The 22,255-nt window shown below is 49.6% G+C and overlaps 1 protein-coding gene across 2 annotated transcripts in view; it reads right to left on the reverse strand.

Annotated features, from left to right (window-relative positions):
- The window catches only part of OLFM2 (olfactomedin 2), a 69,854-nt gene that overhangs the window by 41,043 nt on the left and 6,556 nt on the right, over positions 1 to 22,255 (reverse strand). The window contains exon 1 of one of the 2 annotated variants that reach the window (XM_084885704.1): positions 7,466 to 7,786. The exons of the other annotated variant lie outside the window; for it this stretch is intronic. Coding sequence (XP_084741830.1) covers positions 7,466 to 7,600 — 135 coding nt within the window. The 5' untranslated portion in view covers positions 7,601 to 7,786. Of the gene's footprint in view, positions 1 to 7,465; positions 7,787 to 22,255 lie in introns of those variants that run through there. 2 annotated transcript variants of the gene reach the window in all.

Genomic DNA, 22,255 nt, shown 5'->3' on the forward strand with positions numbered 1-22,255 from the left:
ATCCCCATTTTGTGGATGGGGAAACTGAGGCTTCACAAGTTGGGCCAGGGTAAGGAGTTTAGATTTTGTGCAAGTGAGGTGGGCAGAAGTTAAAAGGGAGGCAGATTTCACCCTCACGATCTTGAAGTATTTTCCAATAACTAGGCCTCTTGAAAAAAAAAAAAAATGCAATAGGCAGCCTCACATTAATTCCTGACTCCTATCCCCTCCAAGGCTCCATCTTTGGCACTCAAGATGAAGTACAGGCACCTCGAGCAACATCCCTTTGTGACATAGATCCTTCTGACCACTCCGGCCACTCCCACACTCCTCCTAGCCTGGTGTTCAGTCTCTGCCCATCTGCACGGCCTCTGAGCCTCTGAGCCTCTGTCCATGCTGTTCCTTCTGCCTAGAATGCCCTTGCTCTGGCTTCATCTGGCCTGTTCCTTAAAGACACAGTGGTGTGGGCATCGTCACCTCCAGGAAACCTCCACGGCACCCCCCGCGACACTCCAAAACATCACTAGCATCTCTGTGGGTGAGACTGCACTGTGACTGAAGTGGGGGGCATGTTCATTTTGATATCCCAGAGCCTAGAGCCCTTCCCAGTACAAAGCAGGTGTTTCATAAATATTTCCTCACGCTTTGAGGTGTTTGAGCAGAAGCTGTGAGGCTATGATTGGGAGCCGGTGAATGTGGCAGGTGCGGTCGAACCCACAATCACCTACTTTTCTCCGCCTGCCTGGCCCCTGCTCTGGTCCAGTCCCCATCATCACTCACCCGGACCAGTGCAGGTGTCTCTTCCCTGGCCTCCCAGTTCCCGCCCCCACTTCCTGCCCTGCCCTTCCGACCGAGGCCAGAGGGAAACTGAACCCCTGAGCCAAGCCCATCCCTCCTCTGCTCAGAACCCTCCTAATATCCCATTTATTCATTTAACAAGTATTTCTTTTTTAAAAAATATATTTTTATTGATTTCAGAGAGGAAGGGAGAGGGAGAGAGATAGAAACATCAACGATGAGAGGATATTGATCGGCTGCCTCCTGCACGCCCCACACAGGGGATTGAGCCCGAACCCAGGCATGTGCCCTGACCAGGAATCGAACTATGACCTCTCCTGAGGTCATACACTGAGCCACGCTGGCCAGGCTTAACAAGTATTTCTTAAACACAAACTGTGTATTAGGCCCTGGGCTAGGCATTGGAGCTGCGACAGTCAACAAAAATTGATTTGTTAAAATATCCCTTCCTCTAGTCACTGACATCATAATGGAGAGGATCAGACAAGATAAATAAGCAAATACATAGGGTATATCGGAAGTTGAAAATAGCAATGGAGCCGAAACCGGTTTGGCTCAGTGGTAGAGCGTCGGTCTGCGGACTGAAAGGTCCTGGGTTCGATTCCGGTCAGGGGCATGTATGTTGGTTGCAGGCAGCTGGTCGATGTATCTCTCTCATCGACGTTTCTAGTTCTCTATCCCTCTCCCTTCCTCTCTGTAAAAAATCAATAAAATATATATTTTTTTAAATAGCAATGGAGAAAAGGAAAGCATGAGAAGGAAGGGATCCATGAGAAGTTTCACATTAAATCTAAATTCCTACAAGGCTCCCCATCCCAAACATGATGTGGCTTCTGCAACCTGCTCACCCTCATCTTCTCACGCTCTCCCCGCCCCCCTCACTCTGCTCCAGCCACACTAGTTTCCTCACTGTTCCTCCAGCATTCCAGACATATTCCCACCTCAGGGTCTTTGCACTTGCTGTCCCCTCTACCCATAATTCTGTTCCTTTAAGCCCATCCCACTTCCCTCAGATCTCTGCTCAAATGCTGCCTCCTCACAGAGGCCACTCAATCTAAGAGTCCTCCTTCTCACTCCCCACTCTGCTTTTGCTGACTGCTGTGTTTCTTCATGGCACATTTCAGCACGTGAAAAGAGTGTGCATTCTCCTATATACTTATTTCTCCCCACCCTGCCCTAGAATGTCAGTTCCATGAGGACAAGGATATCTGTCTATTTTGTTCACTGTTGTATCTTGATACCTAGAATAGGGCCTGGAACATTACAGAAACTTGATACATATTCACTGAATAAATGAACGAATGAACGAATGAATGAATGAATGAAGACACGCTCCAAGAGAATTCCTGTCACTTGTGATGAATGGAGGAGAGACTGAGTGCAGCAGGGCAGGATTTAGGGTTGTTCACACATATTAGGCCATTCCTCGCCACACAGGTCATGGGAGGGCCACACTACTACTTCTTCTCCTTCTTCTTCTTCTTTTTAATAGATTTTTTACAGATAGGGAGAGGGGTAGAGAGTTAGAAGCATCAATGAGAGAGAGACATGGATCAGCTGCCTCCTGCACACCCCTTACTGGGGATGTGCCTGCAACCAAGGTACATGCCCTTGACTGAAATCGAACCTGGGACCTTTCAGTCCGCAAGCCGATGCTCTATCCACTGAGCCAAACCAGTTTCGGCTGGGGCCACACGTCTTACCCTCGCTGAGGTTAGGCATGCCATGTGACTTGCGTTGACCAATGAAATGTGAGCAAAGGTAACATGTGTTACCTTCAGGGCAAGGCTCTAGGAGCTGGGGTGGGAGGGAGGTGGGAGGGTCGCTGGGTCCTCTTTTCCAGTCTCTGTGATTATGTCACCATAGAGCCTCCATCACCCGGTGATGGAAGTGACTAGGCACATAGTAGGTGCTTAGTAAGGGACCACCATGGACAGTGCTCTCCAGCCAACAAAAGGATGCGCAGTGCCAGAGAGAAAGAAATCCCTGAGACATGGGGCTGTTTGTCACTGTAGTGGAACTTGGCCTCTCTCGGCTCATACAGAGCATCTGGGTCCTTTTCCTCCTCAAAACTGTCAAAAAAAGACATGGATTCTGCACTTGAGTTCTTCCCAGGAAGGTCCTCAAAGAACATTTTGCTGATAGTGCTCAGCTCCTCCCATTCCTCTCCTGAGGAAGAGGGTCCTCCCCAATCAGAATCGCCTCCTCCATCTCCCCTTTCTTCCCTCCAGCCCTTAAGGATGAGGGGATGGACAAGGACATAACATAGAAGGCGCAGGAACTCACTTCAGGCCCATAATGACGGCGGCCACTCGCAATGAGGCTGACAGCTTTTAGTCGGGTTCTGGATTTATGGCCCCAGGTGAGGAGCCATTCCATTGAAGGCTCCCATCCCACAAGAATGCTTTATGGCTGGGAGTTGGCCAAAGATAGCAGCAGTTGCAGCTTCCTCCCCGCCTTTCCAGAGATGGTCTGTAACACCCTCTCTGAGAATCTCTTAGAATGCTAAGCTGCTCCTCTGGATCAGATCAAGGTGGGGAAGCCAGAGGCAAGAAGCCCCAGAGAGTCTGGGCTCACCAGCTCTCACACCTCACAACTGAGGCTCTTTAAGCCAAATACCAGCATTCAAAATTCTGCCTTGTAACGGGATTCTCACTACCTGCACTCCTGAACCCGTCAGCTTACTTACCCATGTTGGTGCTCCATACCTTCTTACAACTCCTCCTTACTAAGCACCTACTATGTGCCTCGTCACTTCCATTTGTCCTTCCCAGTCCTTAGGAGAGTGGATTATTGATTTAAACACTTAAAAATATTTATTCCAGGCATATTATGTGCTTGGTTACAATGGCAAAGTACCTCCTCCTTACTGAGCACCTAGATCAGCAATTTTTAACTGGTTTGCCGCAAGAATTTTACAACCATGCAATACCTGACTATTTAGTCAAGGGCACTGACCTCTTTTCCCTTAGATTGTCAAATTAAAAAATAAATAAATAAATAAGACAACAGCCAGCACCACAATAGCCGTCTAGCATGAACGAACCAATAGTATACCTTTTTTGTTTTCGTCAGCTCAGCAAAAAATATATTTTTGGTGTGCCGCAGAATTTTAGTAATTAGTTTATATGTGCCATGAGACGAAAAAGGTTGAAAATCGCTGACCTATGTGTACCCAACCATGTGTTTCCATTTGAAGGTTGAATCCTTGAATCCTTATGAAGATTTGATTGTTGATTCAGCCAGTTGACAAATACAGAGTGTCCCTGTATACACACTTTAACAGCTGACAGCTCAATTTTGAAAACAAACTGTGTTTTTTTTTAATTTTTTAAATATTTTATTGATTTCAGAGAGGAAGGGAAAGGGAGAGGGAGAGAGAAACAACAATGATGAGAATCACTGATTAGCTGCCTCCTGCACATCTCCCCCTAGGGCACATGTGTCAAACACAAGGCCCGCGGGCCAAATCCAGCCCGCCAGGCCTTGCAATGTGGCCCGCACCGCGCTGTCATCACTGCACTCCGCTGTCAGTTTATGACATTGTCAGTTTATGACTGTTCAGTAAACCATTCGGCACTCGATTTAGGCTGGATTTTAGATTTTGGCCCCTTCTCTGATTGAGTTCGACACCCCTACCCTAGGGGTTGAGCCCACAACACCAGCATGTGCCCCAATTGATCGGGAATCAAACCATGACCTCCAGGTTCACAGGTCGACACTCAACACTGAGTCATGCAGGCCCAGGGGGGAGGGTGGAGAATGAAATGTATTTTAATAACCACTGCCTTTATAATTATTCAAAGTATATGTGTATACATTTGGGGGGACATTCTGTATTTATTGCATGCCTACTATGCAACAAGCCTTAGGGTTCAGTAGTGAGCAAAACATTGATATCCACATGGGTCCTATGGTTTAATGGGGAGTCTGATTCTCCTTGACAATAGGGATACTGGAACTTAAATAGATCAAATAATTTCCCTCAAGGTCATTCTGCTAATAAATTTCAGTGCCAGAATTCAGACCCATGTGTCTGACTTGGAGTCCTGTCTCTGAGAATCTACCCCAGGCACTGGGCTGGGGCTTTCAAGCATACACGTGGTTGACACAGGGGAAGCACTCAATGATTTTGTTAATTAAACAAGATAGATAGAAGGATGGATGGAGACATGGATGGATGGAAGGATGAATAAATAGAGGATAGATGAAGAAGTGGTTAGATGGTGGATAATGACTGAATGGAGGGATACGTGAATACATGGATAGAGAAACAGACAGATGGAAAGAGAAATGGAGAGACAAATTATGGCTATTAGCTGGAGAGGTGGATGAAGAGATGAATGGAGGAATGAAAAGATAAATGGATGAGTGGATGGATGGATAGATGGAGAGATGGATAGAAGAATAGAGATGGGTGAATGGATTAAGGATGGATGAATGGATGGGAAGCTGGACAGTAGATCTGTTAACCATGACAATTCTGTGAGGTAAGAATCACCATGCCCATTTTATAGATGAATAAACTACACAGAGGTGAAGTCACTGGCCCAGAATCAAGAGCAGGTCATAGAGCAAGTTTGGAGAAAGTCTGGATCCCACCCAGGTCTATGAGACACTCCCAAGACCCTTTTAGAATACCTTCATGTCAGAGTTCCCTCCCAGGTTCTGGCTCCCACTCCACAGAGTGAGAGCTTAGTGAGACTCGGAGATGGGGTGGGGATCAGGGTGGGAGAACTCTTAGCTTCAGCAGGCAATTTCATGGAAGCATTGATCAAGGCGCTATGAACTATGGATGGGCCAGAATGGAGATCAGGTCTGTTTGAGTGCGCACACGCGCACACACACACACACACACACTAATATTTACAGAAAACACGTGGTACACAAAGGAATCCACCCACATACATATAATACAAGGTAGGCGTAGATACACACTTGCACATCTATGCACACTCTTCTGAAGACATACATGTCTACACTTAAAATGCATATGTACATACTTGTACAGACACATATGCACACACAAAATCATAACTCAGAGAGACCCACTCTTACACACTTATGCACACTTCCTCAGACATAGCGTAGGCTCTCATTGACACACCACACACTGCACATAATCCATGCATACATTTACAGACACTCGCACGCCTAAGATGGTGGGTGAGAGGAATCTGGCTTCTGGTTTCAATGAGACAACACCATCTTTCCTGCCCCTCAGAAGGTAGCAACAAGAAGGCTGTCTCCTGTACACAAACTCACATGTGCACATGCAGTAACATAACACATGCAAATCCACAGTCGGGGACATACAGCTGCAGACACACAGTTAGGTGCATCTGCACCGAGACACACTCACTCAGGGACACACTCACACTCGTCCTGGGCTGCCCCCTTACCCACGAAGGCACACTTAGACCCCCACGCTGGCCAAGCACGTGACCTTTCTCGCAGCCCCCTCTCACACACACCCTCACAGACACACGGAAGCTCGCACAGAGATGGGCACACCAGGGCGTACTGTGAGGCGCACAGAAAGACCCTGGCTCACTGTCTGAGAATTTGGACTGAAAGCCCTCACCTGTGCCAAACCCAGGGCCATTGCTCCCCAGGGGCTGAGCCAGGCCTGGGCACGGTGCATGGCACCCCCTCTCCGCTTGCCTGAAACTCTTTGGGGCAAAGACCTCTTTTCTTCCATGGGAGGGATGGGAAGAAGCAGCTTGGCAGCCATTGGAAGCTGGGCCGGGTTGCTGGGTTGCTGGCGAAGTTGGGGGGAAATCGAGCAGGAGAGGGAGCCCAAGCATCCCAGCTCCATGCAAGGGGAGGAGTCCTGGGAACAGACTGAAGGGGGGAAGGGGTGGGAGGGACCTATCGGGAGGAGGCTGAGGGAAGTTTTCCACGGAGGATACCTCCCCGCCACCCGCTCCTCAGGACCACCATTATAAACCCCGTCCCTCCCCTCCGGCTCTGTGGCAGGAAAAGCTGGAGGATGAAGGTGATAGAGGAGAGGATGGCATGGGGGAGGGGGCAGTCCCGGAGCTTCTGGGGGCAGCCCCCGCCCCCGCCCAGGCTGAGACCCTTCTGGGAGGGCGAGCTATGGGAATAAATATGCAGCACGTGTTAAGGGAGGTAACGAGGAGGGAGATGCTGGGGGGGGGGGGAGAGGATGTCGGAAGAGACACACACAAAAAAGATACAAAGTCAGAGACAGCGCAACAGAGACAGGGGAGAGACAGAAACAGAGAAGCAAACCACAGGCAAAGGAATAGACAGGCAGAGAGGCACATATAGAGACAGACGACAGACAGTCAGTCAGACAGACAGACGCGGGACTATCCAGAGACCCCGACGCGAACAGGGAGAGATCCTGAAGGTGGAGGCATTCGGAGACCCCGAGGCTGCCCGGTTCAGAGGCGGTGCCCCCCACCCACACCTCCGCTCCGCCGCCTCCACCCCGGAGCCTCGCACTCCGTTGCCTCTCGGACGCGGCTCACCACTGATCACAAGAAAATCGCAGGAACAGGAGTGAGGGTCCCGGGCCCGCCGCCGCCTCTGCGCCCGGCCCCCAGCCCCAGGAGGGCGCCCCCGGGCCGGGGAAACCGGGGGGCCGGGGGTCCCCGGGGGCTGCGGCGGCGGCCCGGGCACCACGCCCCCCGGGAGCGCCCCCCGCGCGGCAGCCACTCACGATTTTCTCGGAGGCGCCGGCGCGGGACACGGTGCCGTTGAGCCCCACGAGGGAGGGCAGCGTCTGCGACATCCAGTTGGTGACCATGGCCATGGTGCTCAGCACCGCGCCGATCTTGAGCAGCGGCACCGACATCGCGCCCCTGCCTCATGCCCCGCGGCCGCCCGCCCGCCGCTCCGGCCCTCGCCGCCCAGCCCCGCCGCCCGGGGTGGGGTGGGGGCGCCAGCTGGGGTCTGGGGTCTGGGGTCCGGGCCGCCGGCGGGGGCGCAGGGACGCGGGGCTGCGGCTCGGCGCGCCGGGCGGGCGGGCTCCGCTTATAAGGCGCCGGCTCGGCCCCCGCCCCCTCCCTCCCGCGCCTCCCTCCGCGCCGGGCACTTCCAGCCGCCGTGACGTCACGGCCCAGGCCCGGAGCCCGGCGGGGGGCGGGGGGCGCCCCGACTGCCCGCACCCCGCCCCAGGCTGGCCGCCCCAGCCCGGGCCCGCCCCTCCCGGGGAGGTGCCCCCTCCGCGCCCCTGCCCTCCCGCCGCGCCCCCCAGCCCGGGCACCCCCAGCCCCGCCCGGCGGGGCCGCCCCCTCCCCACCGCCGGCCGGCGGGGTTCCCCATCCCTGGCGCTCGGCCCCCCGCGACCACCCCACTGTGTCCTAACCGGAGTCCCCGAGTCCCCGCTCCTCCCCGGTTAGGACAGCAGCCCGGCTCTCCAAAGCCCGGGACACAGGTATGCGAGTCTGGGGGGCAGGATGGGGCGCCCCCATGCGTCCCGCAGCCCAGAGCCTCCTCTTCCTGGGGAAGGAACGGGCTTTCCTGGGACCCGGGCCACGCGGGGTCGTTTCGGAACCAGGGAAGCCCAGAGTGGCGGGGCCGGAGCCGGCAGACGCGGCGAGTCGGAAAACGGTGCGGGAATGGGGGTCACTGGGGCAGCGGAGGATTCCCCGGGGCCCCGGGGGCGGTGATGGCCGGGCACCGCGGGGACCGGCAGCCTTTGGCAGACAAGTCCCCGGCGGCTCTCCAGGCACCACCTGAACTTGGCGCGGGGGCGGGACCTGACGCCTGGGACCCTTCCCGGGGCCCCGGGACTCCGGGGCGCACCCCTGCTTGGGGGAACCGGCCTGCAGAGCCCCCGCACCTGCCGCCCACGCACCAGCCGCCGGCGGGGGCGGCGAGGCTGCCGGGAGCAGCGCCCGGCGAGGTTCATTTCCTCCGTTTTCCCTGCGCTCACGCCCCCTCCTGGCGTCCCCGCATCACCTCCCGCCGCCGCCGCCCTCGGTCCCGGCCGCCGCCGTCTGGAGGCGGCGATGACTCAGGCTTTTGCAAGGTCTCGCCTGGGGAGCAGCCCTGAGCATGGGGGTGCGTGCCTGGCGCGAGCCTTCCTCTCTGGGCTTAGCAACATGGACAGGCGATTCTGCCCCCGTGTGACTTCCGACAGGGACTTCCCTCTGCCTCAGTTTCCTCGTCTGCCAAGTGGGTGGCTGTCAGGGCCGCGGGCAGAATGTGTGTCAAGGGCCCCAGGGACCTGAGAATCAGCGCAAGGCATTGAGCATCCGCGTCCCAGGCCCTGCGGACAACCAACAAACAATACGCCTGCCTTCGTGTCGCTGAACACTCTGTGGGGTGAATCAGACAAGAAATAAGAAAACAGAAGTAAAATAAGGCATGGGGATTCAGGTGGGGCAGATAAATAGTGGTTTGGGGAAAGGGACATTTGAGCAGAGATCTGAGGACAGTAGGGAGGGATCCATGTGGATATCTGAGGGAAGAGTTCCAGGCAGTGGGAACAGCAAGTGCAAAGGCCCTGGGCAGGAGCATTAAGTGTTCAAGGACCAGGGAGCAGAGTGAGCTGGGGAGGAGGGGTGAGGAATGGTGCTTGTAAAGCATTTTGCAGAGTGTCTGGGACATAGTGTTTCATATATAGTAACCGCTGTTATATATATACATATAAAATTGATTTCAGAGAGGAAGGGAGAGGGAGAAATAGAAACATCAATGATGAGAGAGAAACACTGATCGGCTATCTCCTGCATGCCCCATAATGGGGATGGAGCCCATAACCCAGACCTATGTACCTATTGGGAATCGAACTGTGACCTCCTGGTTCATAGGTCGACGCTCAACCATTGAGCCACGCCGGCCTGGCCACTGTTATTATTATTATTTGCAACTGATACTTTAAAACTGAGCTTTAAAAAATGAGATGTGTCCTTGCGTACTTGTGCTACAGCTTGCATTTATGAGGGCTGAACACTGCACATGTGCTTGCTGAGCCGTCGTTGCAACCTCCCATGCAAAGTACAGTGACTTCCCTATTTACAGGTGAGGAAACGAGGCTCAGAGAGGAGAGGGGACGAGCTCAGGGTGACCCAGCAGGTAAATGAGGTCCCGGGATTTGAACCCCGGTCTGATTTTAGATGCCAAAACCACTGGGCTTCAAGCCTCCTGGCTGAGAGGATTTGGAAGCCAATGATAATCTCCCTCAGCACCGGTGCTGTAGGAAAGGGCCGTAGCTCTTTCCAGCCAAGCTTCTCTAAAGAGTGGACTTCACTCCCATCTGTCCTCGCTGTCTCTACTGCCTCCCACCTCCTCCATCCTTCCAAAACTCCTCTCCAAAGCGGCTGCTGACCTTCCAGTGTGCCAGTCCCACAGCCTCACACGAGCCCGCACTTAGTCACTCTCACAGAGTAGCCTTCATGGATCATTCCCTCCTTCTTCTTTTTTTAATCACCTGATCATCTCAATAGATGAGAGAATTATTGCTTTTTAAAAATATATTTTTTTTAGCCCTAGGAGGTTTGGCTCAGTGGGTAGAGGATAGAGAGGCCTGCGGACTGAAGAGGGTCCCAAATTCAATTTCCAGTCAGGGCACATGCCCAGGTTTCGGGCATGCAGGAGGCAGCCTATCAATGAATCTCTCTTATCATGGATGTTTCTATCTCTTTATAAATATATTTTTATGAATTTCAGAGAGGAAGGGAGAGGAAGAGAGAGATAGAAACATCCATGATAAGAGAGAAGCATTGATAGGCTGCCTCCTGCATGCCCCCTACTGGGGATCAAGCCCGAAACCCAGGCATGTGCCCTGATGGGGAATCAAACCGTGACCTCCTGGTTCAATAGGTCGATGCTCAACCACTGCGCTACCCCAGCTGGGCCATTCCCTCCTTCTTGAAAGTCATTTGTCCCTTGATATCAGACACCTTGTCATTTCTAGTTCTGCCCCTACTTCTTCAGCTGCACTATCAGTTGCACTATCACTGACTCCTGCCTTCTCCCTACATATTTATATTTTCCAAGGCTTTGTCATAGGTCCTCAGCCCCTTTCTGTACACTTAGCCTAGAGTCTAAGTGTGGCTCTTAGGCCCCTTGAGTCTTTAGCAAAGCTTAGGAGTACCCTAATTAAGTTAATAACAATGTACCTACCTATATAGTTTGAGTTTTAAAAGTTTGGCTTTCAAAAGAAATTTCAATCGTTGTACTGTTGATATTTGGCTCTGTTGACTAATGAGTTTGCTGACCACTGGCCTAGACCACCATGCCAGAGTTTGGATTCCATCTGGCCTCAGGAGCTGTCCTTTACCCAGAACACTATTACCACAGATACACATGGTTTGTTCATTTACTTCATTTATATCTCTGTTCTCTCATTGTATGGGTAAGATGCATGCCCTACCCTTCTCCAGAAAACTACATTTCCCAGGTTCCCTTGCACGCAGGCTTCCTGTTAAACTCACCCAATGGGAGGCAACCGAGGGAGATTGGAAAGTGGGGAGGAATGAGCCAAGGTATTTCTCTCCTTCAGCTTGGGATGGGGGTGGGATATTCTGACTGGTTGAAGAACTCCCACACAGAGCCCCTTTCTCATCACATCACCCTTTGTCATGTCCCTCTAATGGCCTTGTCCTATGGCTTATTGCTGGATTCTCTGATCATGCCATCAGTTTGGCTTCTCAACCCTTCCATCTCGCACTCAACCAATTCCCTGTATTAAATTCCCTCTCTTCGAAACCCTCGCGGAGTTTGTTTCCCTGACTGGGCTCTGAGTGATATGGCCATTAAGGGCCTTCCCTGGCCACCTCATCCACACCGCTCTCGGTCCTTTACCCTGCTCTATTTTTTTGAACAGCATGTGACATTCTATTCTTTATGGTCTGCCTGCTCCATTAGACTTGCCATTTCACAAGTCTGTATTTTTCACAGCTGCATCCCCAGAACTCGGGGCAGTAATTGGCCCAAGAAATTGCTGAGAGACTGATTAAATAAATCTACAACTGGGGCCTCCCAGAGGCATATCTGCAGCCCAGGTCTCCGCCTGGAACCGAGACGCCTGAGCCCATCTGCCTCTCGGACAGCTCCACTTGTGCCTTTCACAGTGGGACTAGAGCGGCAGCCTCCGCCAGCACAGCCTCAATCAACAAGGCAGGTCTGCCCTGGCCGGTGCCTCCGTTGTTGGAGCATCCGCCTGTACGCCGGAAGGTTGCAGGTTTGATTTCCAGTCAGGGCGCATACCTGGTTATGGGTTCAATCCCTGGTCCTGGTCCTGGCGTGTACTGGAGGCAGCTGATTGATGTTTCTCTCTCTCTCCTTCCCTCCCTCCCTCTCTCCTTTCCTCTCTCTCTAAAATCAGTAATAAAAATGTATCTTTGGGTGAGGGGGGGGGAAAAAAAAAAGGCAGTATCAAGTATTGGTGACGATGTGGCAAAACCAGAACCTATTGCAAGTGGCAGTAGAAAACGTTGCAGCCACGTTGAGAACTAATTTAGCAGTTTCTTTAAAAGTTGAACAGAAACTTACCATAAGACCCAACAATTCCATTTACCCAAGAGAAATCAAAGCATGTCCATGGAAAGGCTTAAATGTGAATATTCATAGCAGCATTTTTCATAAGGAAGGAAACCACCCAAATGCCCATTGACTGGTGAGTGGATAAAACTGGTCCACCCATATGGTGGAATGCCATTCAGCAACAAAAAGAAACAAACGACTGACACATTCTACAATATGGATAAGCCTCAAACTATTTGGCTAAGTGGAAGAACCAGACGGTCACTAATTTCAGGCAGTTTCATAATTTCAGGTGAGAGTGAGAATGGACTGAAATGGGCAAGAGGGATTTTTTTGGGGGTGGGGGGGTAACAGACATGTCATAAAACTGGATGGAGGTGATGTTTGCACAACTCTATAAATTTACTAAAAGCCATTGAATTGCACACTCAAACAGGTAGATTTTATGGTATGTAAATTATACCTAAATTAGAGGCCTGGTGCACGAAATTCGTGCACGGGGGTGGGGGTGTCCCTCAGCCCAGCCTGAATCCTCTCCAATCTGGGGTCCCTCAAGGAATGTCCGACTGCCCATTTAGGCCCGATCCCACCTATGGGCAGTTGGACATCCCTTTCACAATCCAGGACTTCTGGCTGCCAACCGCTCACCTGCCTGCCAGCCTGATCACCCCCTAATCACTCCCCTTCCAGCCTGATTGATGGTTAGCTGCTCCCCTGCAGGCCTGATTGTCTCTAACTCCCTCCCCTGCTGGTCCAATTGCCCTAACTGCCCTCCCTGCCAGCCTGGTTACCCCTAACTATCTTCCCCTATAGGCCTGGTTACCCCCAACTTCCCTTCCCTGCTGGTCCAGTCACCCCTAACTGTCTTCCCTTGCCAGCCTGGTCACCCCTAACTGTCCCCCCTCCTGGCCTGGTTCCCCCAACTTCCCTCCCCTGTAGGCCTGGTCCCCCCGCCTAAACTGCCAGCCCAGTCACCCCTAACTGCCCTTCCTTGCAGTCCTGATCGCCCCCAACTGCCCTCCCTTTCAGGCCTGGTCCCTCCCAACTGCCCTCCCCTGCTGGCCTGATCACCCACAGCTGCCCTCCCCTGCTGGCCATCTTGATGCAGCCATCTTGTGTGTCAGAGTGATGGTCAATTTGCATGTTACCTCTTTATTATACAGGATAAAACTGTTAAAAGAGGGAACATTCTTAAGCTTCCCCTACAAGGCTCCTTCCCTGAGGTGCCCTGTGCTTGCACTGACATGAGGATGAGCTCTTCCTTACACTTTTCGCCCTGTGCTCCTTGCTCCCCAGGAACATAGCCCAGGTGCACCCATAGTTAGAAACTACAGATGGCGCTCCGTTTTACCCTTTGTTCTCTCTTCCTACTCCGCCAGTCAAGCCAAAGACAATGCTGCCGATTTTGATGCAGAAATATCTCGAGAGTGTCCTCCCCCTTCCACACCATCATCACGCTCGGCATGGCGTTTGGGAGTGCTGTAGGTGGGGTGCTTGTTCTTCCAGCAGTCACATGTTGGAGCCCTAACCCCAAGGCGATGGTATTAGGAGGTGAGGTGTTCGGGAGGTGGTTAGGTCATGAGGGTGGAGCCTTCCTGAATGGGAAGGTGCCCTTCTAAAAGAGACCCCAGAGAGCTCCCATGCCTCTGCCCCCGTGTGAGGAGGACACAGAAAGCAGACACTATCGGCGAACCGGGAAGTGGGCTCTCACCAGGCTTAGTTGTTGGAGCATCAAGCCGGCATCGTCTCTGCTCGCACATTGACTTTGGACTTATCAGCCCTCCAATCTTTTGTGTGCTAAAAACGGTTTGGCCTAGTGGATAGAGCGTCGGCCTGCAGACTGAAAGGTCCCAGGTTCAATTCCAGTCAAAGCCATGTACCTTGATTGCGGGCACATTCCCAGTGGGGGCTGTGCAGGAGGCAGCTGATCGATGTTTCTCTTTCATCCATGTTTCTAACTCTCTATCCCTCTCCCTTCCTCTCTGTAAAAAATCAATAAAAAACATGTTTTAAAAAAATAAGTAAATAAGTGTCTTTTGTGTGTGTGAAAGAAATCAATGTTGTTTATAAACCACTCAGCCTGTGGTTTTCTGTTATAGCAGCCTGCATGTCCTAAGACTGGGAGCCATGGAAAGTAATGTTTTTTTCCCCTGACAATTCCCAGGAGGAAAGACATTAACATCTGTCAGGAACAATAACAATTATTGCTAAGGTTTATTAAATATTTATCACGTACCTGGCACTGTTTGCAGTGACATACATGTAATAACTCATTTAATCCTCAGAATACCACTCTGAAGTAGACATGATTCTAATTAAAATGAGGAAACAGAGGCACAGAGATGCTAAGAAACTTTCCCAAAGGCCCCCAGCATTCTATCCCAGACAGATAGGTTACATGGTGCATCCATCAGGGGAAAGAATTAATGTTGATCCCTACCTCACATCATATGCAAAAATCAATTCCAGGTAGATGGTACATCCTAAAGATGAAAGATAAACAATAAAGCTTTTAGAAGAAAATATAGAAGGATATCTTCATTACTCTGAGGTAGGCAAAGATCACTAAAACTGGACAGTAGCAAGCACTAACCTTGAAGGAAAAAAATCATTTGAACTACATTAAAATTTTAAACTTTTATTGATCAAAGATACCATGAAGAGAATGAAAAGACAAGCCTCAGAGTAAGAGGAGGTATCTGCAATTCTATGTCCAATAAAGAACTCATATTCTGATTTCCTATTTATATAAAATATGCATAGATAGAGATATTACTGCAAATCAATAAGGCAAAGGCTAGCAACCTAATAGAAAAAATGGGCAAAAGATTTGAACAGACATTTCACAAATACCTAAATGCCTAAATACCTAAATAAACATGTGCAAAGGTAGTTAGCACTGTCAGTCATCAAGAACTGTAAATTACGCCCTAAACCGGTTTGGCTCAGTGGATAGAGCGTTAGTCTGCGGACTGAAAGGTCCCAAGTTTGATTCAGGTCAAGGGCATGTAAATTTGTTGCAGGCACATCCCCGGTGGTCGATGTTTTTCTCTCATCAATGTTTCTGGCCCTCTATCCCTCTCCCTTCCTCTCTGTAAAAAATCAATAAAAATAAAATAAAATAAAATAAAATAAAATAAAATAAAATAAAATAAAATAAAATAAAATAAAATAAAATAAAATATATATATATATATATATATATATATATATATATATATATATATATATATTTTTTTTTTTTTTTTTTTTAAGAAGAAGAACTGTAAATTAGCCTGCCTGGTGTGGCTCAGTGCTTGAGCATCAACCTATGAACCAGGAGATAACAGTTCAATTCCAGGCCGGGGCACATGCCCCGGTTGTGCTTGATCCCCAGTAGGGGGCTTGCAGGAGGCAGCTCATCATTTATGTTTCTTCCTCTCACTCTCTCTGTCTCTCTCTCTCTCTCTCTCTCTCTCTCTCTCTCTCTCTCTCTCTCTCCCCCCCAACCCCTTCCTCTCTGAAATTAGTAAAAAATATATATTTTTTAAAAGAACTGTAAGCCGAACCGGTTTGGCTCAGTGGATAGAGGGTTAGCCTGCAGACTGAAAGGTCCCCGGTTCGATTCCGGTCAAGGGCATGTACCTTGGTTGCAGGCACATCTCCAGTAGGGGGTGTGCAAGAGGCAGCTGATCGATGATTCTCTCTCATCGATGTTTCTAACTCTCTATCCCTCTCTCTTCCTCTGTAAAAAATCAATAAAATATATTTTTTTAAATAATAAAAAAGTAAAAAGAACTGTAAGTTAAGCCCATAAAGTGATATCACTGCACACCCATGAGCATGTCTGAAATGAAAAAGACAACACCAGGTGTTGTGGCGATGTGGAAGAGCTGGCCCTCTCAGACAGTACTGGTGGAAGAATAAATTGGCAAACTCTTTGAAGAGCCTTTGGAAGCTTGGAAGGCTGCTCTATAATACCTCCTAAAGCTCTGTATTACCCCCCCACACCCCCACCCCACCCCCCGGCCAACCAGCAATCCTGCTCTTAGGTAGATACAGTTGAGTCTCACTATTGGCAAGATTTTGTATTGGCAAGCTCGCCTACTCATTACTAATTATTTACAACCCCCCAAATCAATAGTCGCAGGGTTTTCGTGGTCATTCGTGGACATGCACAGAGGGGCAAAAATTTGGTCACCCTCAGCCATGCTCTGCCTTCTTGTTCCCAGCTCTCCTAACTGTAAACATGTCCTTATCAGCCTAGTGAGTGCCAAAGTGTTCACATTTTCATGGTTCTTGCTGGTGATTTCTCTATTTTAAGAGGCTCCTACACATAGTGCTGAAGGGCTGTCTAGCGTCTCCAAGCACGAGAAGGCTGGGGTGGGTCTTCAGGAGAAAATACATCTGGTGGATAAATTTCATTCAGGTATGAGTTATACTGACACTGATTATGAGTTCGATGCTAATTAACCCACAAATTTATATTAAAAGGATGTTTTAAACAGAAACACATATAAAACAAGGCAGCTATTGTTTGGCCCACAGATACGTTGTGGCCAGAGGCTTGCAGGAATCTAACCCTACGATGATTCAGTATTTGTTAATTCCATGTCCGCAGGGTGTTTATGGAATACTAGAGGCCCAGTGCATGAAATTCCTGCAAGGGTAGGGTCCCAAGGCCTGGCCAGCAATCAGGGCTGATCTGTGGGGTGACCAGCAGGGCAATTGGGGGCCCCCTGCTGGCACTGCCATGGCTGAACCTTGGGCCTGCAGGCTGGGGCAGCCCCTGCATTAAGCGTCTGCCCCCTGGTGGTCAGTGTGCATCATAGGACCGGTGGTTCCACTGGTCATTCTGCTTTTCAGACAATTTGCTTATTGGGCTTTTATTTTATTTATTTATTTTTTAAATATATTTTTATTGATTTTTTTACAGAGAGGAAGAGAGAAGGATAGAGAATTAGAAACATCAATGAGAGAGAGTCATCGATCAGCTGCCTCTTGCACACCCCCCACTGGGGATGTGCCCGCAACCAAGGTACATGCCCCTGACCGGAATCGAACCCGGGACCTTTCAGTCCGCAGGCCGACGCTCTATCCACTGAGCCAAACCGGTTTCGGCTTGCATATTGGGCTTTTATTACGTAGAACACTGGAGGCCCAGTGCACGAAATTTGTGCACTCAGGGGTGGCGGCGTCCCTCAGCACAGCCGGTACCCTCTTGTGGTCTGGGAGCCCTCAGGGGGGATGTCCAACTGCCGACTTAGGCCCGCTCCCCAAGCTGGCAGTCGGACATCCTTAGTGCTGCCACAGAGGCCAGGGAGGCTCCCACCACTGCTGCCGCACTCTCCGGCTGTGGGCCTGGCTTCTGGCTGAGCGGTGTGCCCCCTGTGGGAGCACACTGACCACCAGGGCAGCTCCTGGGTTGAGTGTCTGCCCCCTGGTGGTCAGTGCATGCCACAGTGAGCGGTTGAGCAACCTTAGCATATTACACTTTGATTGGTTGAATGGACAATTGATGATCGAACACTTAGCATATCAGACTTTTATTATTTAGGATAACTACTGCGAATGAAAAGAATCTACTGAACACGTATAGCCAAACATCCTTACAGACATGTGTCAGAGTGCCTATGTCAGCACTATTTGTGTCAGCCACAAACTTCCCCAACCCACAAGCCTAAACCAGATATATCATGGTATATTCACACAATGGAGCACCATAAAGAGATGAAAGCACACGATCTATCACAGAGCAACCATATGGAGGAATCTCACAAACACTCTGCTGAGCAGAAGAAACCGAATACCAAAAACTACTCACTTCATGACTTCATGAAGTTAAAAAGTGGGTGAAACCAGCATGAGGTGAGAGATGTCAGCTTAGCAGTGGGTTACTCTGGGGGAGGGGGTGAAGCGGGTACCTGGAAGGAGCATGAGGGCGCCTCTGGATTTTTGCAAAGTTCTGTTCCTTTTTCTTATAATATATTTTCATTGATTTCAAAGAGGAAGGGAGAGGAAGAGAGAGAGAGAAACATCAATGATGAGAGAAAAACATCAATCGGCCACCTCCTGCATGCACCCCCCCTCCAACCCCCACTGGGGATCTTGCCCACAACCCAGGCTTGTGCCCTGACCGAATCATACCTTAACCTGCTGGTTCATAGGTCGATGCTCAACCACTGAGCCATGCCAGTTGGCAAAGTTCTGTTTCTTGGCCTGGTGCTGGTAACACTATGTCACCTCCAGACAGTGTATCAAGGATTTGTGCAGGTTTTATGTCAAGAGGAAATTTATTCAGAAATATGAATTAGGGCATCAAGCCTAAAACCTAAGTTCCATTTCCGATGGGCAGCAGGTAAAAAAAAATAATAATAATAACAGAGCTTTCCTGTAGAAAAGCTGGAAATCACACACCAAGCAAAACTAAGTGTCCTTGGCAGCAAGCCAAGTGGCCTCTGTCGTCTGGGCCATCTCAGCCCACACATAAAACAAGGTCTGAATTCCTGTCCACGCACACACCGCGCTGTGCCCCTCAGAATACAAATGGCGTGAGCCTTCCAGCCTGGGGCTGGTTTTAGGCTGTTTTCCTTGGTAACAGCAAGTTTGGGGAGATGGTGTTGAAATATGTCTCTTTCCCCGCCGCCGCCGCCACCCCTTGGAAGAGCTGTTTTTTCTCTCCTCTCGGCGCAGCCTTTCTCCTGTCATCTCTGCTCCTCGCCTGGTTCCGAACTCCAGGAGGAGGCGGGAAGGAGGACTCGTTAAGGACTTCAGACACCAGGCGATGAGAAGCGCCCTCTCTCTGCTCACCACCCCCACGTGTCAGTCTCGCTGGGCCTCTGGTTGCCACCAGTCTGCCTCGGGCCTTGTCAGCTCCTGAAATAATCCTGTCTTCACACCTTTACTCTTCCCACTCTGTCTGTCTTCCATGCGAGAGCGACAGGATCTGTCCCTCGCGCAGATCCAACCCCATCTCATCCCTGGCTTTACAGCCTCTTTAAACAACAACAACAACAAATACAACCCAATGTAAAAACGAACAGAGGACTTAGCTAGACATTTCTCCAACGAAGATGTACCAATGGCCCATAAACACACGAAGAGATGCTCTGCCTCTCTGAGCCCTGAAGGAAATGCAGATCAAAGCCGCTGCGAGAGAGCACCTCACCCCCAGGAGGATGGGGCAGCATCAAAGGTCAGACAGCAACAGGTGCTAGTGGAGAGGTTGGAGCCCGCGTGCATGGCTGGTGAGCATGGAAAGTGGGTCAGCCACGATGGGAAGCCGTGTGGGAGTTTCTCAAAAACTCAAATGCATTCCTGGCTCCTCGCACTGCTTGTGTGAGGACCTGGGGTGGACCAAGTTCCCCCTTTGTGAGACAACGAAAATCCCAAGGAGTCAAGATTAAGAACGTGGTAAGAAAAAGCTAAAGGAGTTCATCACCACCAAACCAGGATTATATGAAATGCTGAAGGGTATTCTTTAAGAAGAGGAGGAAGAAGAAAAGAGTAAAGATAAAAATGATGAACAGCAAATACATATCTATCAGCAAGCGAATCTAAAAATCAACTGAATTAAAAATCTGAGGAACAGAATAAACTGGTGCGTATAATAGAATCAGAGGCATAGCATGGGAGTGGACTGACAATTCTCAGGAGGGAAGGGGGAGGGAGGTACGGGAAGAGACTGGATAAAAATCGTACACCTATGGATGAGGACAGTGGCGGGGAGATGAGAGCAGAGGGTGGAGTGGGAACCAGGTGGAGGGGAGCTATGGGGGCGGGGGGGAGAGGAGAAACAATTGTAATCTGAACAATAAAGATTTATTAAATTTAAAAAAAAAAAAGACTAAGAACGTGATCATGTTCATTTGAAGGTGCCGGCAGGATGGCTCTGGGTACAGGTGAAGATTAAGAGGCACACGCCACTTAGTAAACGAAGGCAGGCTGTGGTGAAGGACAGGGTTTGCCAGTGAGGCAGGTCACATCTGATGTGACGGGCAGCCGATCAATGGCACAGACACGCCGGCACAGGTGGAAAGGGAGGATGAAGACACACGGATGTGTCCTGGCAGCGGACGGGAGGCATCCCCTACGGAGGGAACCTGCTACTTTATCCAGAACCCGGTTCCTCCAGGCTGAGGAGACATTCTCTGTTAGAACACCGCCACTTCCCCAGCCCCACCCCCTTCTTGGGCATAAACTAACTGATGTACGTGCACCACATGTGCATTTTGTAAAATAAATGGCCAGTGGTATTTGATGGGCTGGGGGAAAATACTGGTTCTGGGAAAATACCCCCTTTCTCCATTAGTGGAAACTCATTCAGCTTTTATCTTTATATCCCAGTAAGTTATTTTGCTCTCACTGTTTAACAACAACAACAAAAAAAAAAACAACATAAAGATCCTTGCACGCCTTGTTTGACTGCGGAATTTTCATGTGTTTCATTTGTCGTTGTAAAACTAAGGACAATGTTATAACTTTTTTGGACGTAGCTGTTCCATGGACGGCGGTCTGTCTTTAAGTAGGGATACATCACTCGAAAAGAAATGGATCCTAGATAGCTTTTCCTTTAAGTCAAGCATCCTATTGTTTCAATTTCTTGTTTAAAATGAAGAAAAAAAAAAAGCCTTAACTACATTATTACCATGTAATGCAGCAGTCCCACTTCTGGTATACATTCAAAAGAGCTGGAAGAGTTCAGTTGGCATGGCTCAGTGGTTGAGCATCGACTTATGAGCCAGGAAGTCACGGTTTGATTCCCGGTCAGGGCACATGTTCAATCCCCGGTGGGGTGAGTGCAGGAAGCAGCTGATGAATGACTCTCTCTCATCATCGATGTCTCTATCTCCCTCTCCCTGCCTCTCTGAAGTCAATAAACATATATATTAAAAAAAAAAAAAAAAAAAACTGCAAGAAAGGTCTTGAAAGATGTTTGTCCACTCATGTTCATAACAGCATTATTATTCACAATTGCCAAAAGGCGGAAGCAACCCAAGTGTCCACCAAAGGATGAATGGAAATCAAGATGTAGCCAAAACCAGTTTGGCTCCGTGGATAGAGCGGCAGCCTGCGGACTGAAAGATCCCAGGTTCAATTCCGGTCAAGGGCATGTACTTTGGTTACAGGCACATCCCCAGTAGGGGGGTGTTCAAGAGGCAGCTGATTGATGTTTCTCTCTCATCAATGTTTCTACCTCTCTATCCCTCTCTCTTCCTCTCTGTAAAAAATCAATAAAAATATATTTTAAAAAAAACAAGATGTGGCATATACATCCAATTAATATTATGCAGCCCCCAGAAAGAATGAAACGCCTTTTTGCAACATGGATGAACCTGGAGGACAGGATGCTAAGTGAAGTAAGGCAGTTACGAAAAGAAAAATCCTGCCTGGCTCCACTTATATGAGTTCCCAGAGGAATCAGATTCGTAGAGACAGAAAGTAAAATGTTTGTCAGGGGCTGGAGGAGAGAGATGGGGAGTTATTGTTTATTGGGGACAAACTTTCAGTTCAGGAAGATGAAAAGAGTGCTGGAGATGGATGGTGGTAAGTAATGGTTGCACAAAAACACGAATGTACTGCCCTGGCTGATTTGGCTCAGTGAATAGAGCGTTGGCCTGCAGACTGGAGGGTCCCAGGTTCGATTCTGGTCAAGGGCACATGTTTGGGTTATGGGCTCAATCCCCAGTAGGGGACATGCCGGAGCAGCCAATCAATGATTCTCTCTTATCTACCTCTCTCTCTCTCTCTCTCCCTTCCTCCCTTTATTGATATATATATTATCAATAAAAACATGAATGTACTTAATACAACTGAATTGTACACTTAAAATGGATAAGAATATGAATTTTATATGTATTTTGTTGATTTTTTTAAAGACCTTCTATTGAAACACACACAGTGACATGCACACACCTTCCATTCCATGGCCTCATACTGTCAGCTCAATAAATTGTAAAATACTTAACCAGCTGAAACCAGTTTGGCTCAGTGGATAGAGCACTGGCCTGAGGACTGAAAGGTCCTGGTTCAATTC

Source organism: Pipistrellus hanaki, assembly GCF_964339955.1.
Source record: "Pipistrellus hanaki genome assembly, chromosome: 5".
NCBI lineage: Eukaryota > Metazoa > Chordata > Mammalia > Chiroptera > Vespertilionidae > Pipistrellus > Pipistrellus hanaki.